This window comes from Vidua chalybeata, chromosome 3 (assembly GCF_026979565.1).
Source record: "Vidua chalybeata isolate OUT-0048 chromosome 3, bVidCha1 merged haplotype, whole genome shotgun sequence".
In the NCBI taxonomy this organism is placed as follows: Eukaryota; Metazoa; Chordata; class Aves; order Passeriformes; family Viduidae; genus Vidua; species Vidua chalybeata.
In genome coordinates this window covers 11,998,051-12,018,622 of record NC_071532.1, presented here as the reverse complement: position 1 = coordinate 12,018,622, position 20,572 = coordinate 11,998,051, and the positions used below count along the sequence as shown (strand labels likewise).

General features: G+C 41.9%; 1 protein-coding gene across 5 annotated transcripts in view; it reads right to left on the bottom strand.

The window, feature by feature from the left end:
* The window catches only part of AGPAT4 (1-acylglycerol-3-phosphate O-acyltransferase 4), a 72,299-nt gene extending 54,975 nt beyond the window's left edge, over nucleotides 1-17,324 (bottom strand). Inside the window, exons 1-3 of one of the 5 annotated variants that reach the window (XM_053939053.1) lie at nucleotides 16,454-16,510; nucleotides 15,235-15,427; nucleotides 2,291-2,521 (exon numbers count right to left, since the gene is read on the bottom strand). In XM_053939053.1, the coding sequence (XP_053795028.1) occupies nucleotides 2,291-2,468 (178 nt within the window). In that variant the 5' untranslated portion in view covers nucleotides 2,469-2,521; nucleotides 15,235-15,427; nucleotides 16,454-16,510. Of the gene's footprint in view, nucleotides 1-2,290; nucleotides 2,522-15,234; nucleotides 15,428-15,699; nucleotides 16,428-16,453 lie in introns of those variants that run through there. The other 4 variants (XM_053939054.1, XM_053939051.1, XM_053939055.1 and 1 more) reach the window with 4 other exon arrangements.
* Nucleotides 17,325-20,572: the final 3,248 nt, after the last annotated feature.

Sequence of the window (20,572 nt, the reverse complement as noted above, 5' to 3'; positions counted from 1 at the left end):
AGCACGTGCCTCTTTATATTCTCCAATGCTGAACCTCATTGTCTCCAACTGTAGGCTGTTTCCATGACTTTCATCAGACCCATACAGATCCGACTTATTAGTCATCACATCAGTGGCCCTCAAAAACACATCCATTTTGATTAATTGGTCTTTAGTTCTTTGAAATAGTTTTTCAAATTAACTATCATTTTCCCCTTTCCAAATATCACTTAGATAAGGGTGACTCATCAAATGCTAGCTTGCTCTGTTGTAAAGCTAAAATAAAGGGCTTTAAACTAGACATACTTTGTTCTGAGCATGACTGGGCAAAAACCTCACAACACAATCTATTCCAGTGGCATCAACACCGAAGTCTAAATCAGCAACCCTGAGTACAAAGCCATCTGCCCCACCAAGGACAAACAAGCATTCAGGATTGCTCCCTCTTCCATACTGTCCATTCCCTAGATCAGACTAGATTGAGCTAAACTGAAGGATTCAGCCTGAAGACTGTAGAGTAGCTGGTATCTGCACTAAGTAGCCAAAAGCAAGAATGGGCCAGAAGGCATTGCATGAAAAATAGTAATATATACCTATATACAGCTGTACAGTATCTTCTACATGCCATGGCTTCAAACATACACTATGCTGCCAGGCAAAAGCTAAAAACCTGGCCAGATTCAATACCACTCTTTGTACATGCAAATGAATAGCACTTGCAAACTCAATACTTCAGGGACATACACACAGACAGCAAAAAATAAATTTTTCAAAAAGAACATCTTCTCTCCATTACAGAAATAATAAAACAGCATCCCCAATTTATTTGGGACTATACACTCTGACACACTTGAAATTTAAGTCAAAAGTATGTTTTAAAAATATGCTTTGAATAATTGCTCATCAGAGTCACTGATGAAAGATAAATAATCCCAAGTGGCCCCCAAGTTGAGGCATGTGACAGATTTCTACCTCACAGTTTATTTTGAATACTAACAATGTTTTTCTGTTTCAGGTTCCTAGCAGTAGAAAAGGTTACTTGAAAAAAAACTATTTTGCTGCATTTCTACAGCACAATTGTTAAACACTGTATTAGAGGGTTGTTTTCCCCAGTATGAAAACATCCATAAGTCACCTAGCATTGACAGGGACATCACACTTGAATAATCTTTAGGGAGCAACAAAAAGCATGCATTTTTCAACAGTTTCCTTCTAAGAAAGTACTTTTGAGGTTCAGAAAGGCCCAGGGAAATCTCTCTGGAAGGTGGACACATTTAACAGCACATTGCTAAATACTGAATGTGGGTACATTAGCATTTCTGTAACAGTTTCTGTGAAGAATTCTCTCTGCTGTAAGTTAATGCAGTTATGTGGAAGTCAGAAGCAGCAGTACAATAAAACTGCTAAAACTGCAGCTGTAGCTCTTTAAAACCCAAATATATAAGCAAACTGATTCTAACAAGAAAACCGCACATGCTGTGATAATTCACTGTTGTCAGATGAAAATCCCACTAACAGAACAAACAAATGGGTACAGCTGTCACTCATTCCACTGGAATTACCTGTTTTCATCAAGTGCCAGTAAACTATCACATCTCACTGCAGTTTCAAAGGTCTGCTCTTTCTATAACATCCTGAGCTCATGCTCCCATCTCACCCCAAAAAATCAGTATCATTGCAATCCCTGCTTCTTTCAAATTATTACAGGCTACCTGCTGTATTCTGCATTATAACTACATGCACATACTGAATACATACAGATGCAGCTTAAGATCTAAAATCGTATTCAAAGAAAACAGAGTTTATAACTGGCTTTAGAAAAAAGCATATGAAATCGAAGATTTTTCTTTTTTTTTCCGTTATTTCCCAGTCCTGAATAGGATTTGTACATGAAACATTTAAACCAAGATCATAAACAAAATCATGGGTGATAAAAAGATTGAAGGCATTATTGGAAGCAACTTGTTAATGCTGTAAGCCTATAGATAATAGCTGAACTTGCTGAGATGCATTATTTGGTCAATATTTCTCATTTGGTTTAATGAAACATGATGGATAGCCAAATGAGAGGAAATCTTACTTCAACATATTAAGTCAAGCAAGTATCCCACTATAAAAGAGCAAAACATTTCAGCACAAGAAGACATTTCAACAAGGCATACATCTCTTCACACAAGTGCAGGTGCTGTAGGCAGCAGACATGACCTTTATATAGGCTTTGCAATCCAGAACTTTTCTACCAATTCCCTCAAGACAAAATATGAAAATACTTAAACAAAAAAAAAAAAAAAAAAAAAAAAAGAAATCTTACGGCTTGAAATGCAGTAAGCCAGCCTGCAGTTGATCTTCCTGAACAGTTGCTTGTTGATTGGCCAAAGTATAAGTGTAAAGAGTTGAATGAAGTTAATGATCAGTCCTGACACTATAAATATGTAGCAGATCAGAAGGTGGCAAATGAATTGAGACTTCAGAAAGCCAACGATGTCCATGATTTGCTGAGAAAGCAAGAGGATACCTTCAGACACAAAATTCAGAAGACAACCTGCAAAACCAAATAGTATCAGCAGTTACAGAGTGCATTTATTTCTATAGACAGACTTAAAACAACCTTCATGCTTATGCTTAAATTAAAGTTAAGTCTATTGTAGGAAAAGGCCTGATGTCAGTAGTTGCAAAAGTAACAATGTAAAGAGAATACTGTATTTGTGAACCAATTTACATTTTGATTTGGAAACAAATTCTTTAATTTCAATCTTAACTCTGCAAAACCTGTGAACACATGACTCCACTCCATGGACTACAATACTCTTCTATAAGGTTTTCATCGATAAAATATGAGCAAATATTTTGGTTTGAACTATTTGACAGCTTTGATATGAACTTGTATTTTTATTTGAATTGTCTGTACTTCATGAGACATACACTGTCACCTCTGTGACAGTGAGAGCAGCTCAGGAGTAAAGGTGGGCTTTAGGCTTGGTTAGGAGATGTGCTTTTCTCTATAAGCTATGCCAGCCATGGTCCCCAAACAAGAGGTAGCAGCCCCTTAGTTCTAGCTTTATTGTCATCTTCCCCTCTCATACTCAAATAACAGTTGATTTTGGCAAGAAAATAAAAGCTTGGCTAAGTACAATACACACCATTTCTTCAAATATTCCTTGACACTGATTCTGCCAGTTATAATCCATAAACCCAGAAATGAAACATCAATAACAGTACTAACCTGTGACCCAGAAGTGTTTTCAGAAAGGAATCCATCCTAAGGTTACTTATGAAATGTTTTTAAAATTTCGGAAAGGTCCAGTCCAACCTTAGCAATTGAGCATTCAAAGGAAATGTCCTCTGCAGAGTATTGTGACCTATCAAATATTGTACTGACCTCCCCCTACCATCACTACCACCACTGCTAGAATGAACACTCATCTCTCAGTAAACACAACCCTGATATTCTGCATACAGTTAGATAGGAGGTGCTTCTGCCATCCTGTCCCACTCCTCCACTGCTTCCCCCTCTGAGGCATAGAAGAGTTTTCCCAGGGAGGAAGCCCTGAGACAGTATTTCTGAATGTGCCAGTCGCATGCAATAACAAAACAGCAGCCGTCAGCAGCCTAGGGAATTAACTGATGAAAAAATCTTTATGCCTATCCTTTTAGTTTATATGAGACCCCATTATGTGAGGCACTGAGTCTAGATCAGTGACCTGAAACATTTGTTTTACTGCTCTTTGCTGACTCTGCTCGCCACAGCAAAGAGCACACACAAGAATTGTTGCAGAGCCTGCGGAAGTTATTTAGCCAGTTTTTCAACCACAAGGAAGATGAGGAAAAATTTAAGAAAGAGTATCAGTATTATTGTATAATTTATATAAAGAGTTTATGGCAGTCCCAAGCCTATTATTAGCAGACAAAATGTGCCCTTTTGTTCCCTTTATCTTGCTGTACTATTCAGTACCACAGCTGACACCAGCTGTAGCTCAGAATGGCAGAACAGGCCTCTATTCATTGTAGTAACCACTGTCATGATACTCACAAAAAGCTTTTCCAGTTTTAACAAACCTTCCTATTAAAGATATGATTCTTAGGGCGGCAGACAATTTACTAGCTTGGGCTTTGATCAAAGGCTTTGTTTTTGAAGGCCAAGCAGAATGAGAAATGTTGTCTAGTAGGAACCACTGCTGTTTTTCTTCTCCAATCCTTCCAATGAACACTCAGAAGACAAGCCAAACAATTAAAAAGAAAAAGGCAGCAACTTTCTTTAAAACAGTGAGAATAGAAGCAACCAGCTACTTGCCAGTGGATGGTTTCAAAGACTCTACAGTGTTCAAAACCCTGATGACTGGGTTTATCCTACTGTCCTTGGCTAAAAATGATCACAAGTTTTTTTTTTTGTGCTAGTCTGCCTGTTTAATTCTATGCCCCAGAATCACACTAAGGTAATTGCCAGAAATCAGTAAGCCATGGGATAAAACATAAAAACAGCAGCCACAAATAAAGACCAGAGCACTGCTTACTTCGTGAAGACCTGAAAACTCACTATTTTATATAATCAACATAAATCTACTGTAGAAAGCAGCTGACAGATAGACTTGGTAACAAAAATAATTAGTCTTTTTGTCCACTAATTAATCCAGTAATTTTTTTGTTACCTTTTCGTTATGACAGATGCCAAAATTTATTAAAATGTTATGTTTATGTGAATCCTTTACTTCCTGCTGTGTCTTTAAAATAAAACTTCACAGAAATAAAATACACAAATATTGAGATAACCCTGATAAAACATAATTATTGCCTTACAATTTTAAGCCACAATGGAATGTCTGGAAGTAATTAATTCCTCACTTTCCTACTTCAGCCATCAAACTTCAATTCGGTAAAGCTTCAGAGAGCTGTTTTAAGGCAAATTAAATCTACTTAAGCAGTACCATCCAAAGGCAACTAACCTAACTTACTTGCAAAAGGATGAGAGACACTGCTTAAATTATTTTTTCCAAAAAGTTGGAACTACACAGAGAATTTTTCTCTTTTGACTACCTATAAAATATGCAACCTAAACACTGTATATGGAATGGCAGCTAAGTTTCTGTTTCTCAGACATAAACTCGTAAGATTTTTTTTGACTGTTTTCATTACCCAAACTCCAAGAATGCAATTTACTCTTGGTACAAGTAACAAAAAGAATCAATTCTGATCTTATGAATGAGGTCTAGAAACATGTGTTTAAGAGTCCACTGGAACACCTTACACTTTGTCTTTCTAATAGTCCTCCTGGGTAACATCAACATAACACCAGTTTAAGTGATAAAAGCCAGGTCTTTAATTCTTAATCCATGATGCTGGTCTAATAAATTAGTGATTTCCTTATAGATAATGATTGAAAATTACAGCAATCTTTTAAAAACAAAAGGGCTAATCAATGCATTTTCTCAGAAGCTATTAAGATCAGAATGCTGCCAAGAAGCTCTCTTCTATCAAACACCCCTTAAAATTAATTAGGAGAAAATGGCTAGCTAGAGCATCTAACCCAGACAGGGACATTCTTTATAACAGTTTTCCTTTTGATACAGAACAGAAGACTCAAACCTCAAATGTCTGTTTAGGGACCAAGTCAGCAAGCATCTATTCATGTGACTAAGAGGTCACATGTTCAGGTTTAAAAGTAAATTACATGACTATTCGTTCTAACTCTTTTCCCTGCAACTTCCATTCTTCAGCAAGATCCACTGTGTTTTCTACTTCAACTACTCTCAGCATTTCCTTCTGCTTAGACTAACTGATCAGGAGGACACAGAAGTTATATGCCAAGTGAAGAACTCTATGCCAGCAGAGGCTGCTCCCAATGAACAGTTCTATTTCATACTTCCAAGTCAGTAAGTGTTTTGAGACTACAACTAGAGATTTCACAAAGAACATAACTGTTTGCACTTTTAGAGAAAGCATACTAATGAAGCAAAAAACTGTCACCCACTGTTTCCAAAGTTTCTGTAGTATATAGTTATTGGAGTATATTAATCAACATGGTGTGTATCTGACAGCATCTAGGTTGAGCTGGTATCAACCACTTAGAAATAGAGGCAAGTCAGCACTCTACCTCTTTTTTTAAGTATATATTTCAAGCTTGCATGTAAGTTTTCACTTTTATCTAGTCTTTGATTCAGTCTTCAAATGCTTTGTTGCAAGTTAAAAACAACCAACCAGATGATGATGATGCCTATTCTTGCATTTTGTCATGTAAACCAGATTCTTGGATGGATGACTTACAAAGACTATTATGAAAATATGCTCAGGTCAGATTAAGCAGTTTCAGTAGTGCCTTTTAAGTCAGTATCAGCTGGCACCAAAACCCCTTTATTTGGCACTGGTGAGGCCACAGTTGAGTACTGCATCCACTTCTGAGCCCCTCACTACAAGAAGGACATTGAGGTGCTGGAGCACATCCAGAGAAGGGCAATGGAGCTGGTGAAGGGTCAGGAGCCTAAGTCCTGTGAGGAGTGGCTGAGGGAGCTGGAGGTGTTTAGCGTGGAGAAAAGGAGACTCAAGAGTGACCTCATCACTCTCTACAACTCCCTAAAGGAGTGTGCAGCCAGGTGGGGCCAGCCTCTTCTCCCAGACAACCAGAGACAGGACAGGAGGACACAGTCTTCAGCTACGTGAGGGGAGGTTCAGGTTGGACATCTAGAGGAATTTCTTCACAGAAGGGGTGATTAGACATTAGAATGGGCTGCCAAGAGAGGTGGTGGAGTCACTGACCTTGGAGGTGTTTAAAGGAAAGACTGGACCTGGCACTCAGTGCCATGGTCTGATTGACAAGGTGGTGTTCTGTCACAGATTGGATTCGACCTCTGAGGTCTCTTCCAACCTCACTGATTCTGTGAAAAGAGCACAGACAGCAGCACTGCATAGACATCAAAGTGTATTTTAACAGTGCTGCTGTACATGCAATACATACACAAAGCAAGTCACAGGAAGCCCCTGTGCTCTTCTCTTTTCATCAGTGAGCATCAAGCTAGCAAAAGTGAGGTTACATCCATGCATGTATTCATCTGCAAGGAGACTGTATCTGCACACGCCACACCAAATATCTATTTGCCTCATGCTTAATTAGGGTTGAATCACTTTCCACCTCCCCCAAAGGCAACTACTAGAGCATACTTTCACTGCCCTTCTTTGTTATCAGCTGATGATAAGTTGTATTAAACTTCTCCAAGTAAAGTCTGTTTTGACCATGATGGTAACTGGTGAATGATCCTGCTGTCCTTACCTCAATGCACAAACTTTTTTGTCCTATTTTCTTCCCTTGTCCTGCTGAGGAAGGAGAGCGAGGGAACAGGTTGATGTAAACCAAGTCAGCCAAGGTCAACTCACCACAATTTCTCCAAAAATTCCCAAACTGGGAAATAACTTGAGCATATCTTAAGACTTTTCTAAATTAAGAGAACTTAGGAATGCTTTTAGATTTTTATAAGGAGTCCTGCATTCCTGAACTCCACATTGTTAAAATAGAGAGATCAGTCTGGCTGTTTCAAAAGCTGAAGAATGCATATCATCTACCAGCAAGATTTAGAATTTCAAATTTATATACTTGCTATAAAACTGACTTACTGTTTATCTTCTAGTGAGCAGGGAGATAATTTCCATAACAGAGTGTAAACTGAAGAAACAGAAGTAATAATCTGTGAGTTTTCAAATGGTTATCACAGTATAATGCTTTCCCTTTCTCCCTTTTAAGTCTTCTTCCTGCTGTGATCTACTATAGAGAAAACAGCTACACAAACTCTGCATGCCCGCCAGGACACAAGTCCTCTGTGTACACATACCTTACTTGCAAAATGCATAGCAGAGCTCCTGTTAAACTCAATGTTATACAGCAAGGTGAGGAGGATGACAGCAGTTTGAGAGAGGCATGCACAGTCTGGGAAGGAGTGGGAAAGATGGGGAGCAACTGCCCAAGTTCTGGTGAGAAGCAGCTCAGTCTTGCTCCTTTTTCCAGAAGCATGAAACATTCATGGAAGCGGGAGATGAACTTAAACACATAACAATATGAAACTCCTTGGAGACACAACATTTAGAGACTGCAGCGCTTGATGCTGAGAGGAGGTATTTATTTGGAAAGAATAAACCCCTTGAAGTTAAGCACTTCTGTTCCAAGCTTCTAAAGAGATCCTCAAAAAATACATGAGGGTGAAGTACATCAGTTATCTCGGGTGCAGAACAAGAAGTTCACAAAAATAGGACTGGAAGGCAAGTTGCTTCTTTCCAAAATGCCAAGTGTTGCTGTTCAACTGTTTCCCACACAGATTTCTGTACTTTAATACATTCATATATATAAAGCACAATGATCTGCAATTTGCTTGGGAAAAAATAAAATAAAGAGCTGCATTAAGATAGTCAAGATGTCAATGAGTTTATCAGCATTCAGTCTGAGAGTTCAGTCCTGGGGACCACTGAGTCCCTCTGTTTCCTTTTTTACATCATTACTTTAACTAAAAAGTCACTTGCACTGACAACAAGGGCAGCACCACAAGTAAAATTTAGGGACTAAGCAAGATAGCAGGACTAAACAGTAAAAAAATGACAGGAAAGTATACTAAGAATCTAAGCAGGATGTGGGCTATGCTGTCACACTAACAAAAGCAACCTGGATAGTTCCTCAAAAATAACTGAGGTGAATAACCGCAAAGGGTGTAGGACATGCAACTATATCACATGCTCACAGACAATTTAATATTTGTTTTCATGGACAACATTAAGTGCTTAATCAAAGGTAACCAGACACACATGTTACTGTCATCTGGCACTATAAAAAACAACCCCCCCACAAACATGCTTCCACAAAGTCACTTCAGTGACTTGTAGTATTCTGCAAAAGTACAGGTGGTTTGTTAAATTACTGATTCTGAATGTTTGCAACAAACAAAGCCTTAGCAAATATAAACACACCTACGTATGTCTGTAAGTAGAGATGCTTTTACATTTGTGATGTATGAAATTTTGAAATTTTGTACAGAACAGTCATGGGCCAATTGGGGCAACTGTTCATTTGAAGTACAGAGATCAGAGTCAGTCTAGTTAGGGCACTGATCCTCAATGCACAGCCTAAGAAAAATCTCTCAAGGGTGAGATCCACACCATCACTCCTTACACAGGAAGTTAACACATTAAAAACTACAGAGGCAGCAGGGGCAGTACAGCAGGATGTTGCCACCTGCATTGTAATACTTACCCAGCATCAAGGGCACACTGATCACCTCTACACTGGGCATTTCAGGAACAGATCCAACACAGGAGTAGCTACTGAGTTCTTCAGTGGTTATTATAAAAATATTTATTTTAAAAGAGCTCAAATAAATGGGGGTATGGAAGAAGGCTGACAAAGGATTATTCAGGAGCTGGTAAAAAAACAGGGCTGCTTTTTTAAATTGTGCTGGGAGTTCAAACATTCTCTTGATAAGAGATAAGCTTTGGAAAGAAGGCCAATCCTATGAAGACTCATAGCTTATGCCACTGATTGTCCTCATCTTGTTTTAAGAACTATAAATTACATTCACAGCAACACAAAGAGTCAGCACAAGATACAGGAACTGCTTATACAGTCTCAACAGACAAAATACTTTCCCTGCATCCAAACCACATTTAGGTGTGAGACAACACAGAAACGTGGATCACATTTACTTCAAATATTTAATCCTGCTATTCTTGCCCACAATGAGTTGCAAAGTTGGACTACAAAAGTATCACCTCTTAACTCCAGTTCTGCAACAGACAAACACACTTCTAACACATAAGCAGTTGTATCCCAGCAGAAGAGTTTCATATCCTCTCAGCAGACTTAGTAACATGAGAAAGTCCATTTCTCTATGCAAGATCAAATCCTTCATGTATATAGGATTAGAAAGCAGTTATGGATTTTGTTGATTTTTTTCCTGTACTTATCCATCCCATTTGATAGGAAAAGCTACAGCCATTCAAAAGATACTAATGAAATAATCCTGGAAAGATCCCTGTTGCTACTCCCCTCCTACCTCCCCTGGCAGAGAGCTTGTGAGAGTTACATGGTAAATCCACAGAATAGCCAAAAGCAGAACCACAACCTGCCACTTCCCCAGGCTCCAGCTTTCAACACAAAATGGCAGTCTTCATACTCCTTTATTTGCCTTCTTGCCCACCCTCATATTTGCCTCACAACACCTTTTTAAAAGCCACACACAGAGAGCAGAGATGGAATGGACACATCCCACAAGGACCTTCAGCAGAAGCAGATGATGCAATAGGTATAAATGCTCCTGTACAACCTAGGATGTATGTGCTGATCTAATGCACTCTGCTTTCCCTTCCTTTCTCCATTCCTCAAGTCAAGTATTCAGCAACTTGGATGGTTCTGTACCACAAACTACAAGTTACAACTTTAGCACCAAGTGGGCAGTATTACGTGTGTGTGCACACAAATATAGGTCTTTCCTATTATTCTTACTCTTAGAAGGAATTAAAGGCGTTGACAGATGCTACAAAGACATCAATTGGAAGATAAAAATCATCAGCACTAGGAAAAGGGTAACTTTCTTTCCTTGCTCCCATATAAAGACCTCTTTATATTTTCTGATATTGTGATTTACATTTTAGTAATTTTGGGCAATGTCTTTCCTAGGAGTCTAATTCCTAGCTCATGCGGCTTTGTTGTTTTGTTTATTTAAAAAAACAGAAAGCACAACTACAGAGTAATATAGAATTTGTGGCAGCAAGAATCTTAAAAAAAAAAAAAAATTGTGGCAGAGATTGGGCATAAGTCAATGAGCTGAGAACCACGTTGACAGCACTGCTGGTTTCAAGTGCAACTTCCATCACTGAGCTGTGGGCCAGTAACAAATTTTCTAGTGTCCCCAAAACCCCAGTAAGACAACTTCTAATGTGGTGCCTCTCTCCAAGCAGCTGTATGGCCCCTGCTGGAGACAACTATGTTCTCCTGCCTGGTCCTGGGTCTAAGCCCTGCTGCCCATGCTGCCACAGATACAACAGGTACATGGCACAGATGACGTTCTTTGTACTTCCAAGTCACACAGTATGAGCCAACAGCACTGACCTCCATGAGGGAATCCAAAACGTTCCAGTACAAATCACAAGATATTGTTAACTGTGCTGGAAACAAGAAGTGCCATTACCTGATTACAGCTCCAAGTGAGCTGCTAGGTTTTTGTATCTTCTGTAACAGGAGACAGTCTCCTTCAGCTAAGCCATTTGCATATATTTAATTAATATGAAGCAACATTAGTATGCTCTTTGAATACTAAGGAAACATCAAACAGAAAAAGACTCACAAGGCCTTTTTTTAACCTTTAAGTATTGATTTAATTTGTCTGTATTCTATCATATGATGCTGAAGAGTATAAAGTAGCTGAATCTCTCCTTTATGAAAATCACATCCCAAAACTGGAAATGACACTGCAAACAAAAGATGTAGCCACACCAAGACAGAGATACATAGGATATTAGTACTTATTCATTAAATACTGTTCAATGATTCTTTCTGTAGAAAATAGTTTAACTGAAGAATGAAGCTTCCAGATTTATTATTCAAATAAAACCAACTCCTGCCCCAAAGAGCTAACACCCAATACTTAAAACATCTTATAGCTGAGATCTGGGTGGCATGGTTCCAAAAAATAAGATGCCAGCTTCAGAGAAAGGCTCCGATGCACCTACACAGGAAACAACCAGACATCCAGATGCCAGGTAAAAACCCAAATAAACATGGTGACAGCTTTACCCACACATCAGCAGTCCCATTCTACATCAGTTTTCCCTCACTCTGCATTACAAGCGTCCAGAACTATTTTGCCACAGCGTGAAGTAGGAATACTTTTAGCCTCCTCATTCTGTCTGACCATCAATCCCCTAACAGCCTGATTTAATTTGAGAACTTCAGAGAATAAAAGCCTTTATCACAGGCATCAGTAATAAAGGGAGGTTTCATTTTGGGTCCGATTCAAACAAGCCAAAAGAAATCTCTCAACAAGTTTCAATTGTCTTTGTTGTTTAGCAAACATTATGACTCTAAAACAGCCAAATGTGATGTAACTAATTAATGATCCTGTATTCTCAGCACCTACAGCCAGGGCTAGTCAAAACCACTTTAAACATCCAGCAAGATCATTCAGAGAGAGTGTTTGATCTGACTGCATTTACTTTACTGGATGGCAAGTGTGCAGATGTTAACAGCTCCTAAATACGCAGCTAAGAATCCAGGAATATTTCTATAAATTTTGCACTCAATTAAGCATTAAATACATCAACAGCTACCTGGATTTTCTACAGCATCACTGAACAACTGCATGTACCCATGTCCTTTTAGAAGCCTGGCTTTGAGTATTTATCCTGATATCTTTAAATATTTTTGAGATACTTTTACAAGGCTTAAATTCAAAATGAAGCTTTTTTCTGTCTCCTTCTTGGGTGAAATGCAATATTTATGCACACACCAGAGGCACAGGCATGTAAAAAACATACAGTGAGACAGAATCACAGATTTAACCCCCTACGAATCACCTGTGACTTGAAGGGGGAAACCTTGTAAATGAGTCAAGTGCAATTGTAATCTGCTTGCAGGCAGAATGCTTCAAGACCTTCCAGAAGTGCAAAGCAGTATCTGCAGTAATATTATTTTCCAAAATGCTCAAAAACATACATAGTAAGAAAATGTCTGAAGACACAGATAACATGGAGACAGCGAGAGAAGCAGGACAGAGTTTAACTTTCACAAAGTAGCTGTCACTTGAAATCATGTACCATTTCCACATATAGACTCACGCAAAATATATTTATTTCCCTGTCTTTAACAGCAGGTGTTGAGTTTCCGATAGGTGAAAAAACCTGCATTATCTGCCAACTGAACCAGCATGGACAAACCTATACATCCACCTGGATCCTGCTGGGAAACTGTGACTGAAATTTAACTTGTTGGTCCAATTAAAAGGCAATCTAGTGCACATCAGTGGTTTTTCAGATGTTAATAAACAGTCCCACATGCAACTGAAATCAGTGTGCTTGTCTTTGCCTGCAACTCCTCACCTTCTGGCAAGTAAACCTTCTCTCAGAGACCTCTGACTCCTTTCCAGCCTAGAACTGGTTAATTACCTTTCACTGTTCCTCTTATTTATGCTACAGGAGAAACCTCAAGCCAGGTCAGCCCTTTTGCAAGAAGCAAAAAATTATTTCAGTGTAAAGCTCTTTGTGGCAGAATATAACATGACAGACAGAAGAGAAGAATGTCAAAACAATGGCATAAGAAGCAAAAAGGCTTTAAGTTCAAGTTGAAGAACAGACCACTAGCAGGACCATAACCCAGCATCTCCTGGTGGGCTCAATACAGTTGTTACACTGCTCTGCTCGGTTCCTAACACATAGCTTACGTGCCTTTTCAGCAAATCCATTACAGCTATCATATTTTTCTCACATTATCAATGAGGGGTCTTTGCAGCATCTTCATCCTTGCCACAACACACAGTTACTCTCATTCATTTTTATTTCATCCTTCTCTGACCTTACCTTGGACCCTATCTCCTTTCTAGTTCAAGGCACTGGAGGAAGACAGGGAAAAAGCATGAAAACAAAGTGAGTCAGCAGTTTCTGAGCAGCACACAAGCATTAGTCAGAGCTGATCAGGGTACTCACCACAGTCAGATGTGAATGAGCCCAAGACCACCAAACAACAGACTGGTGAACAAACTTTCCCAAACACCTCAAAATGAGTCACTGGGCAAGGCCACCCCAGAGATAAAGCATTTCAAGGAAAAAATACACTCTCAGCTGCCACGTACCAGTGCTGAAAGGCAACAAAGCACACAGGGTACTGTTCTGTCACATTTCTACTTCCCTTACAAAATGCCCACTGCATTCAGTACAGCTGAATCAAACACACCTGATGAGATAGTTGCCTTGACTGGTATAATGTTCTCCCTAACAAGTGAGGCCCACAGTTGCAAAAGCTTTTCCTGAGTAAAGTACGTGCACAGTGCCTTACAACGCACTGTTGCCCTCCTGCTCCCTTATCAGGACACACTGACAGAAGTAGTAGTGATGATATTAGTTAGGGAAGTGGTGTTCCACTTCATACAGTGGAAACTGCAATTCTTAAAATTTAAGACCAAATTACTAATACAAGGTCTAAGGGTCACAAGTGCTTATTTGCAACACAAGAATAGTACCTTGCTACTCTCAGCACAGCCGTGACAGTGTCTTCCTGGAAAAAGAGATTTGAAGGAGTATTGTTCCCAGTCTTCACCTTCCAGCAATAAAATCAAGGGTACACAACAGAAAAAACAATCCACTCCTTTCAGCAGGGCAGAGTACAGCTGTAGGATTCTCATCCATCATCTGCAAGAGACCTTTTCTCCTACAAAACTCCTGTCTGTTATGGTACAGTAAGTCCATTAAACTGTGAGTGATGTAAAACCATCACTCCAGGAGAGCACACCTCACTCGAGAGAGATGAACACTGCTTCAGCACCTCTGCATTTGCACTGGACAGAGCAAGACTTACTGTAAAAACAACCTCCCCACCAAAATGACAACCTACTGAGTTTCAAGAAACATAGTTAATTACTGTACTCTGGGCACAGCATTCTCTGTTCTGTGACTGTGAGCAAGTACTAACCTCTCTGTACAATTTCTCCACTCCTAAAATACATTACTTCCACCTTGTTGTGAGGTACTTACTAAAATCTGTTAAAGTGCTTGCCAACAACACAACTAAACTTTACTTAAGAGCAACCTTTATCCATAAGCAGCTTGCAATATGTTCTCTCTTCTCTGCAGGCTTCCCAATATATTCTTCCACATGAAACCTGACCCTGTCATCCATAAAACAGAGTTAAAGTATCATTTTTTGATACAGCTTATTCAAGCATTGTTAATGCAAAACATTAATAGGGAGGAGGAAAGCTACACATAACATTTACACTAACTTCTAAAGTGAATAAACATGTGTTTTAACCCATAGTGTTTGGAAAAGCACAGCATTGTCTAAGATATAAGTAGATACAGAAAGAAAATGACAGCAAACAGAGCACATCAACTCATTCTACTGATCCATGCAGTCAGGCATTACGCAGAAGTAGTCCTGGCACATATAAACAGACCTCTGTATGTCTACACCAATCTTACCCTTCACACAAAGTTAGAGAAAAAGAAAGGCTGCAAATTTCAGCTGAAGTTGTTTCACAACAGTTTCTCTACTCCAGCAGGTTTAATTCTTTTGCTACTCACTCTAGTGTGAAGTCATTATCAGTACAAGCTGAGGCTACAATCGCCTGGTACAACTTCCTGGGCCGGAGGCATCACTGTTTTTAAATATATGCTTGGGTTTTTTTGTTTGAGAGTTTCTGGCATCCTTCTACCTTCTTGTAAAGCATTTTCAGTTTTCGTGTAGCAGCAAGGTTGCTCTCTCCCACACAAGCACCTGCATAAGGTATACCATTCTTAGATGTCTGCACAGGGACTTAAAACACGAATTTTAGAGATGCGTAATGAAGATAAGGGCCAGAAGTCTTGGTGTGGCAATGCTGAAACAAACTCTTTTGTGGGTTGTCTTTTCAGCCATTCCAGTGAGTGCTCACTTGTTGAAATAAATGCTAAGAAGCATTACTTGTTTTTTAAATAATGTTCACCACATGGTATCAGCCGACACACCTTAACTCAGTTCGCAGCCATTCTTTAATTCGGCTTAAATACCTTTATGAACAGACGCCGATAGGCGAAAGGCAGAGCTCCTACAACACGTGAGCACGTCACCAGGGAGGCAGCCTGCCCCTCTCCCCGCCTCAGCTCACGGACTCCCGGGTACGGCGGACGGAGCAGCTGCCACGACCGACCCCCGCCCGAGCCCGCCGCTCCGGACCCCGCCGGGGCGCGCCGCGCTCGCTCGCTGCGGAGCGGCGCCTTCGGGGAGGCGGCAGCGAGCGGGCGACGGCACCCGCCCGTTCCCGGGGCAACCGCACCGCCCGCCCCATCCCCGGCCACCGCCAGCCGCGCCGAGCGGCCAGCACCGAAAGGAAAGTGGAAGGGGCGGCACGCCCGCCCGGCGCGGCAGAGGGGGGCTCGGCGGGGCCGGGCCGCCGTAGCTCCGCCGTTTCCACGGAAACCCCGGCGCGGGCAGAGCTCGCCACACAAAGGGGGCTCGCAGGCGGCAGGAAAATTCTCGGCGGCCGCGGGAGAAACGGCGCGGGTCTGGGCGGCGGGGGAGACCCAGCCCGGCGACGAATAGATCAGGGAACTTGTACACGCAGCCCACCTCCCTCCTCTCCCGCACGCCCCGCCGGCGGCTGCCGGTGCCTCGCCTCGCCGCCACAGCGCGCCGGGGGGCGGCAGCGCCAGGGAGGGGCTGGCTCGGAGCCGGTTTGTCCGCCCGGGGTAGCGCGCCGGGCGGAGAAAGGAGGGCGGCCTCGCACCTGCGGAGCGCGGAGGGCGCCAGGGGCAGAGCACGTACCTGGCGCCGGCGGGCCTGGGCACGCGTGCCGCGCTGGGGCGCCGGGAGCGGGCGGCGGCCGAGCCGCACCGGCTGCCACTACTTTGCACGCGGCGGGAGCGGGCGGGCGGCTCGGGCGGGGCCGCCAGGCTCCACCCGCCGGGCGGCTCCACTCCGCGAACAGGGCCCCCTCGCCTTCCCTTCCCGCCGTCAGCATGTCACTTCCTCCGGGGGCGGTGGGAAGGGGCGACCCCTCCCCGCACCGGCCTCGCCCGCCTTCGGGCCGCTGCCGGAGCGGAGAAGGAAGGCTCTCGGTGCCGCGCCGCGGCTGAGCAAGGGCCGCGGGCTCCGAGGAAGGAGGGAGAGCCGGGGAAGCGGCGGCCCGGGGAAAGGAGCGGGGCGTAGCGCCCGTCCCCTGAGCGTCGCCGGCGCTGGTCGGAACTGAGTGCTCGTCATCCCTTAACGGGGCAAACGCGGGGTGATACGCGCCTGTGACTATCTGACCCTTCAAGTAGAAACCGGGTAACAAAAAGGAACTCCACGGCCTGGATGCTGTGGAAAAAGATGATTGCCGTGGCAGCCATCCAAGCACCGAGTACCCTGACACACAATACTCTATGTGACAACGCAAACATTTGCTGCCAGGCTCTGATTGTGGGGTGAAAGGCAGCTTCCATGAATAGAGAACAGGAACTGAGTCTATTTATAAACACCCAAAGCATTGGAAGGTGATGGTGACTGGGATGACACATCGCTGGGACAGCACTGTCAGCTGCTGGGTGTCTGGTTGTAGCAGGGCTGGAGGGTTCCCGAGGCTAGGGGCTGGCAGGCGATGAGCTGGATAGAGTGAAGCCCTGTTATAGTCCCAGTCCGTACCAGCCACGTAGAATCCCTGTTTACCTTCAATGTAAGATGAACGCAAATTAAACACTTGTCATGGTTTAACTCCAGTTGGCAACTACTGGCTAGGCATCCGTCCGTGTCTGCTGAGCACTTGTGCTGTGCATCACTCGTTTTTCCAGGGTTTTATTCTTCTCTCTCCTTTTCATTACGCTTTTTGTTATTGTTGCTGTTATCAGTATTGCAGTAGCAAGGCTGCTGCTCAAAGGAGGAAAAGCCTGGAGCTGAGGGTAGCCACACCACAGGCAGTGTTCTCACTGGCCAGAGCACATTGCCACAATACCTGAGCAGGGCAGTGGCAGTGCAGCTTCACTGACAGTCCTAGACAAGATGAAGCAATGAAACAGGTCTAAAGATTGTACAAAGAGCATAAGGCCACAGAAAATAAGGCCACAGCTGGAAACAGAGCTACAATAGGGTTGGGAAACAAGGCAGGAGACCAAACAAAACACGCATGTATCTACTAGAAAGCTCTGACAGGGACTAAAGGCCCAGACCTGGAGCTCTGGCCCATGGGCCATGTGTGTGGGTCCCAGGTGAGGCTGGTCAGGGCTATCAAGATGTAACTGTGCCATCAGTGCCCTGACAGGTTCCTGCTGATGGGATGTGTTGAATGTACTGTTTGGGAGGTCAAGATTTAGTCACCTTCTTCCCATTTGATCATGGAGGAGTTGAATCTAGCTCACTGGCCCATGGTCTAGCTGCTGAACTGCTATGTGGTGAGAGACTGGTAAAGGGAATTTCTCCAGCCATATTTTAAAAGTCTGACCCTGTGGCCGCATTTTGAAAAAGGACTCATTCCAGGCAGAGGGAAAAAAATTAAAATCAGTCAATGAGGCACTTAATTATGGAGAATGGCTGGGTTTGTAGCACAGCCATGTCCAAAGCATCCCCGACCACCTACCTGAAGCAGCTTTGTGAACTACATGTACAGATTCTTGGGATATTACTCCAAGGTATCTTACTCAGTATCTAGGTAATATCCTGAGTGCCAAAGCTCCAAAATCAGGCAGTCTGATGCTGAGTGTGGTAGTTTCTCAACATGTTTTACTTACTTTTCCTTGAAACCAAACTCTCTGCAGCTGGTTATTAGTATGTTCTGATTTTCTGTGAAGCCATAATAAAACTCTGTCTTCTTGCTTTCATTAGTGTTAAGCTGCAGCTGAATGTAATAGGCTTTATGGATGCTTTACACCTGAGAAAACTTTCCACTGGAGAGGCAAATTCTAGTTTTGATCCAGTACATCTATTTTTCAAAAGATTAACCAGGAATGTATGAATAATAAACCCTTCTTATTTAAGTTGGGGATTAAGAAGTAAGTCTTATGAAACTGTTAGATACTATGGTAATGACTGAAATTGAAAAGCACGTAGAAAAAATTACTTCTGAGCTAAGAGCAGGCCTTGTGATGTTCTCACTGAGTATTTTCTAGGTGGTGGAATAAGGAGGAAAAAATGAATCAGATTCTCTTTCTGTAAGCTCTGCCCTTCAGAGCACTGAATGGAGTATGTCTCAGTTTTGGCATTCTTTGTACTGAGTGCTTGGTTTGCAACCTCAGTGCAGATTTTTTTCCTTTTTGCTGGTGGGGATGCAAATACTTTATTTGCATTGGGCAAGATTCAAGAGTTGAATCAGGAACTTAGACCAGGCAGCGATGCCTTCCTGCTATCCATTACAGTGTGAAATGGATGATTTTCAGTCAGTTTCCCTATAAGAAATAAACATAACAAAAACATGATAACAATAACAAACCAAAACCACAAAAACAAATCCCAAACCACTCTTGTCCCTTCCAGTCCCACTGGGCAAAGTGTGCAGTGCAATTGGTGAGGAAGCCAGGTGTCTGTCATGGCTGAAGCAAAATTAACTGCTTGCTGGTTCTCACAGCTCTGCTCACCCAACCCTGCTCACCCAACCCTGCTCACTACATGCACTTTTAAATGACTTGTGAATTTGACTTCAGAAATTTCATTACAGGCAAAAGCTTGTCTATTCTGGAAAGCTCTGCAGTGTTGCTTATGCCAGCCTAGAGAAAAGAGGCAGCATCCCTGCTGTGGATGCTGCCAAACTGATAGGGTGGATACTAACATAGGGATATACTGGGATACACTGCCATGAGCAGCTGGACTCAAGAGGTCCAGTTTGCAAGAGCAAACTTATAGTTAGAATCTCCAATATCTAATAAGATGTGGGTTAGAAAAGGCTTGTTTCCTGCATTTAAAAGCATTCATAATGGTCCTCTTCTGTGTAGACTGAGTGTAATAAAGGCTGAACTGCAGGCTGTCCCTCATGCCAGCAAAAACAGGAAGTCTTTCCTGTACTTGGCTTATCCGTCTTTATGAAAACTGTGGGAAAGTAATTGTGTCTGAGATCTCTGCTGCTTTTTGGGGATTGATTAAAATCAGCTAACAAGGTCAGGCAGGAATTATAGTAAGGATTGATGTGTATAGTATGATTGCATAATCCTTTCCCACTAGGAAACCACATGAAAATATCTATACATAGGTTAATATAGGCTGACAGTTTATTTAAGTATGGAAACCAAAACTGATGCAATCATTGTAGTAATGATAGAAGTCATAATGCAAATGCAGGTGGACCAGTTTAAATAGACCAGTGGGGGAGTGGTATTGAAAATCACACCCACTCCCTGTGTCATTAATTTTTCTGGGCAAGCTTTTCAGTGTGGACTAACCCCAACTGTAACACCTGCCATCTTCTCCTCTACCTCAGCTGTACAGTGGATCCACTGGTTTCATATAGAAACTCCCACTTCCCTTCAATGAAGCCACACAGTGTTCACAAATTGAAGCATCTTATTAAAACTAGACCCTATAGCCACAATTAATTTTAGAATAGACTCATTCTTTAATTGAATAGGCATTAGCAAAAGAGCTGGATGAGATGAGTTACAGGAATCTGAGCTCCAGACTGTCCAATCTGACCCTTTACAAAGTCTAGTCCTACAGAAAGAATACTGACTGAGATGCCAAAACCCCTTTCTTTGAACATGTTTATTCTTTCAGCATGCTTTCTTTTCTACAAGTCTATGATTACTAATCAGGTATGTAAATTCTTCACAATTTTCAAATAATACAATTTGTTTAGTAAATACCAAGGATCCTACCTTACAAAATGTTTTCCAAATTACTCTTTTCAGAATTACACCAAATATTTTCCTATCTGCTAACATCCACAAAATAAATACTCCTTCCACATGTGTAAATATTATTTCTGTA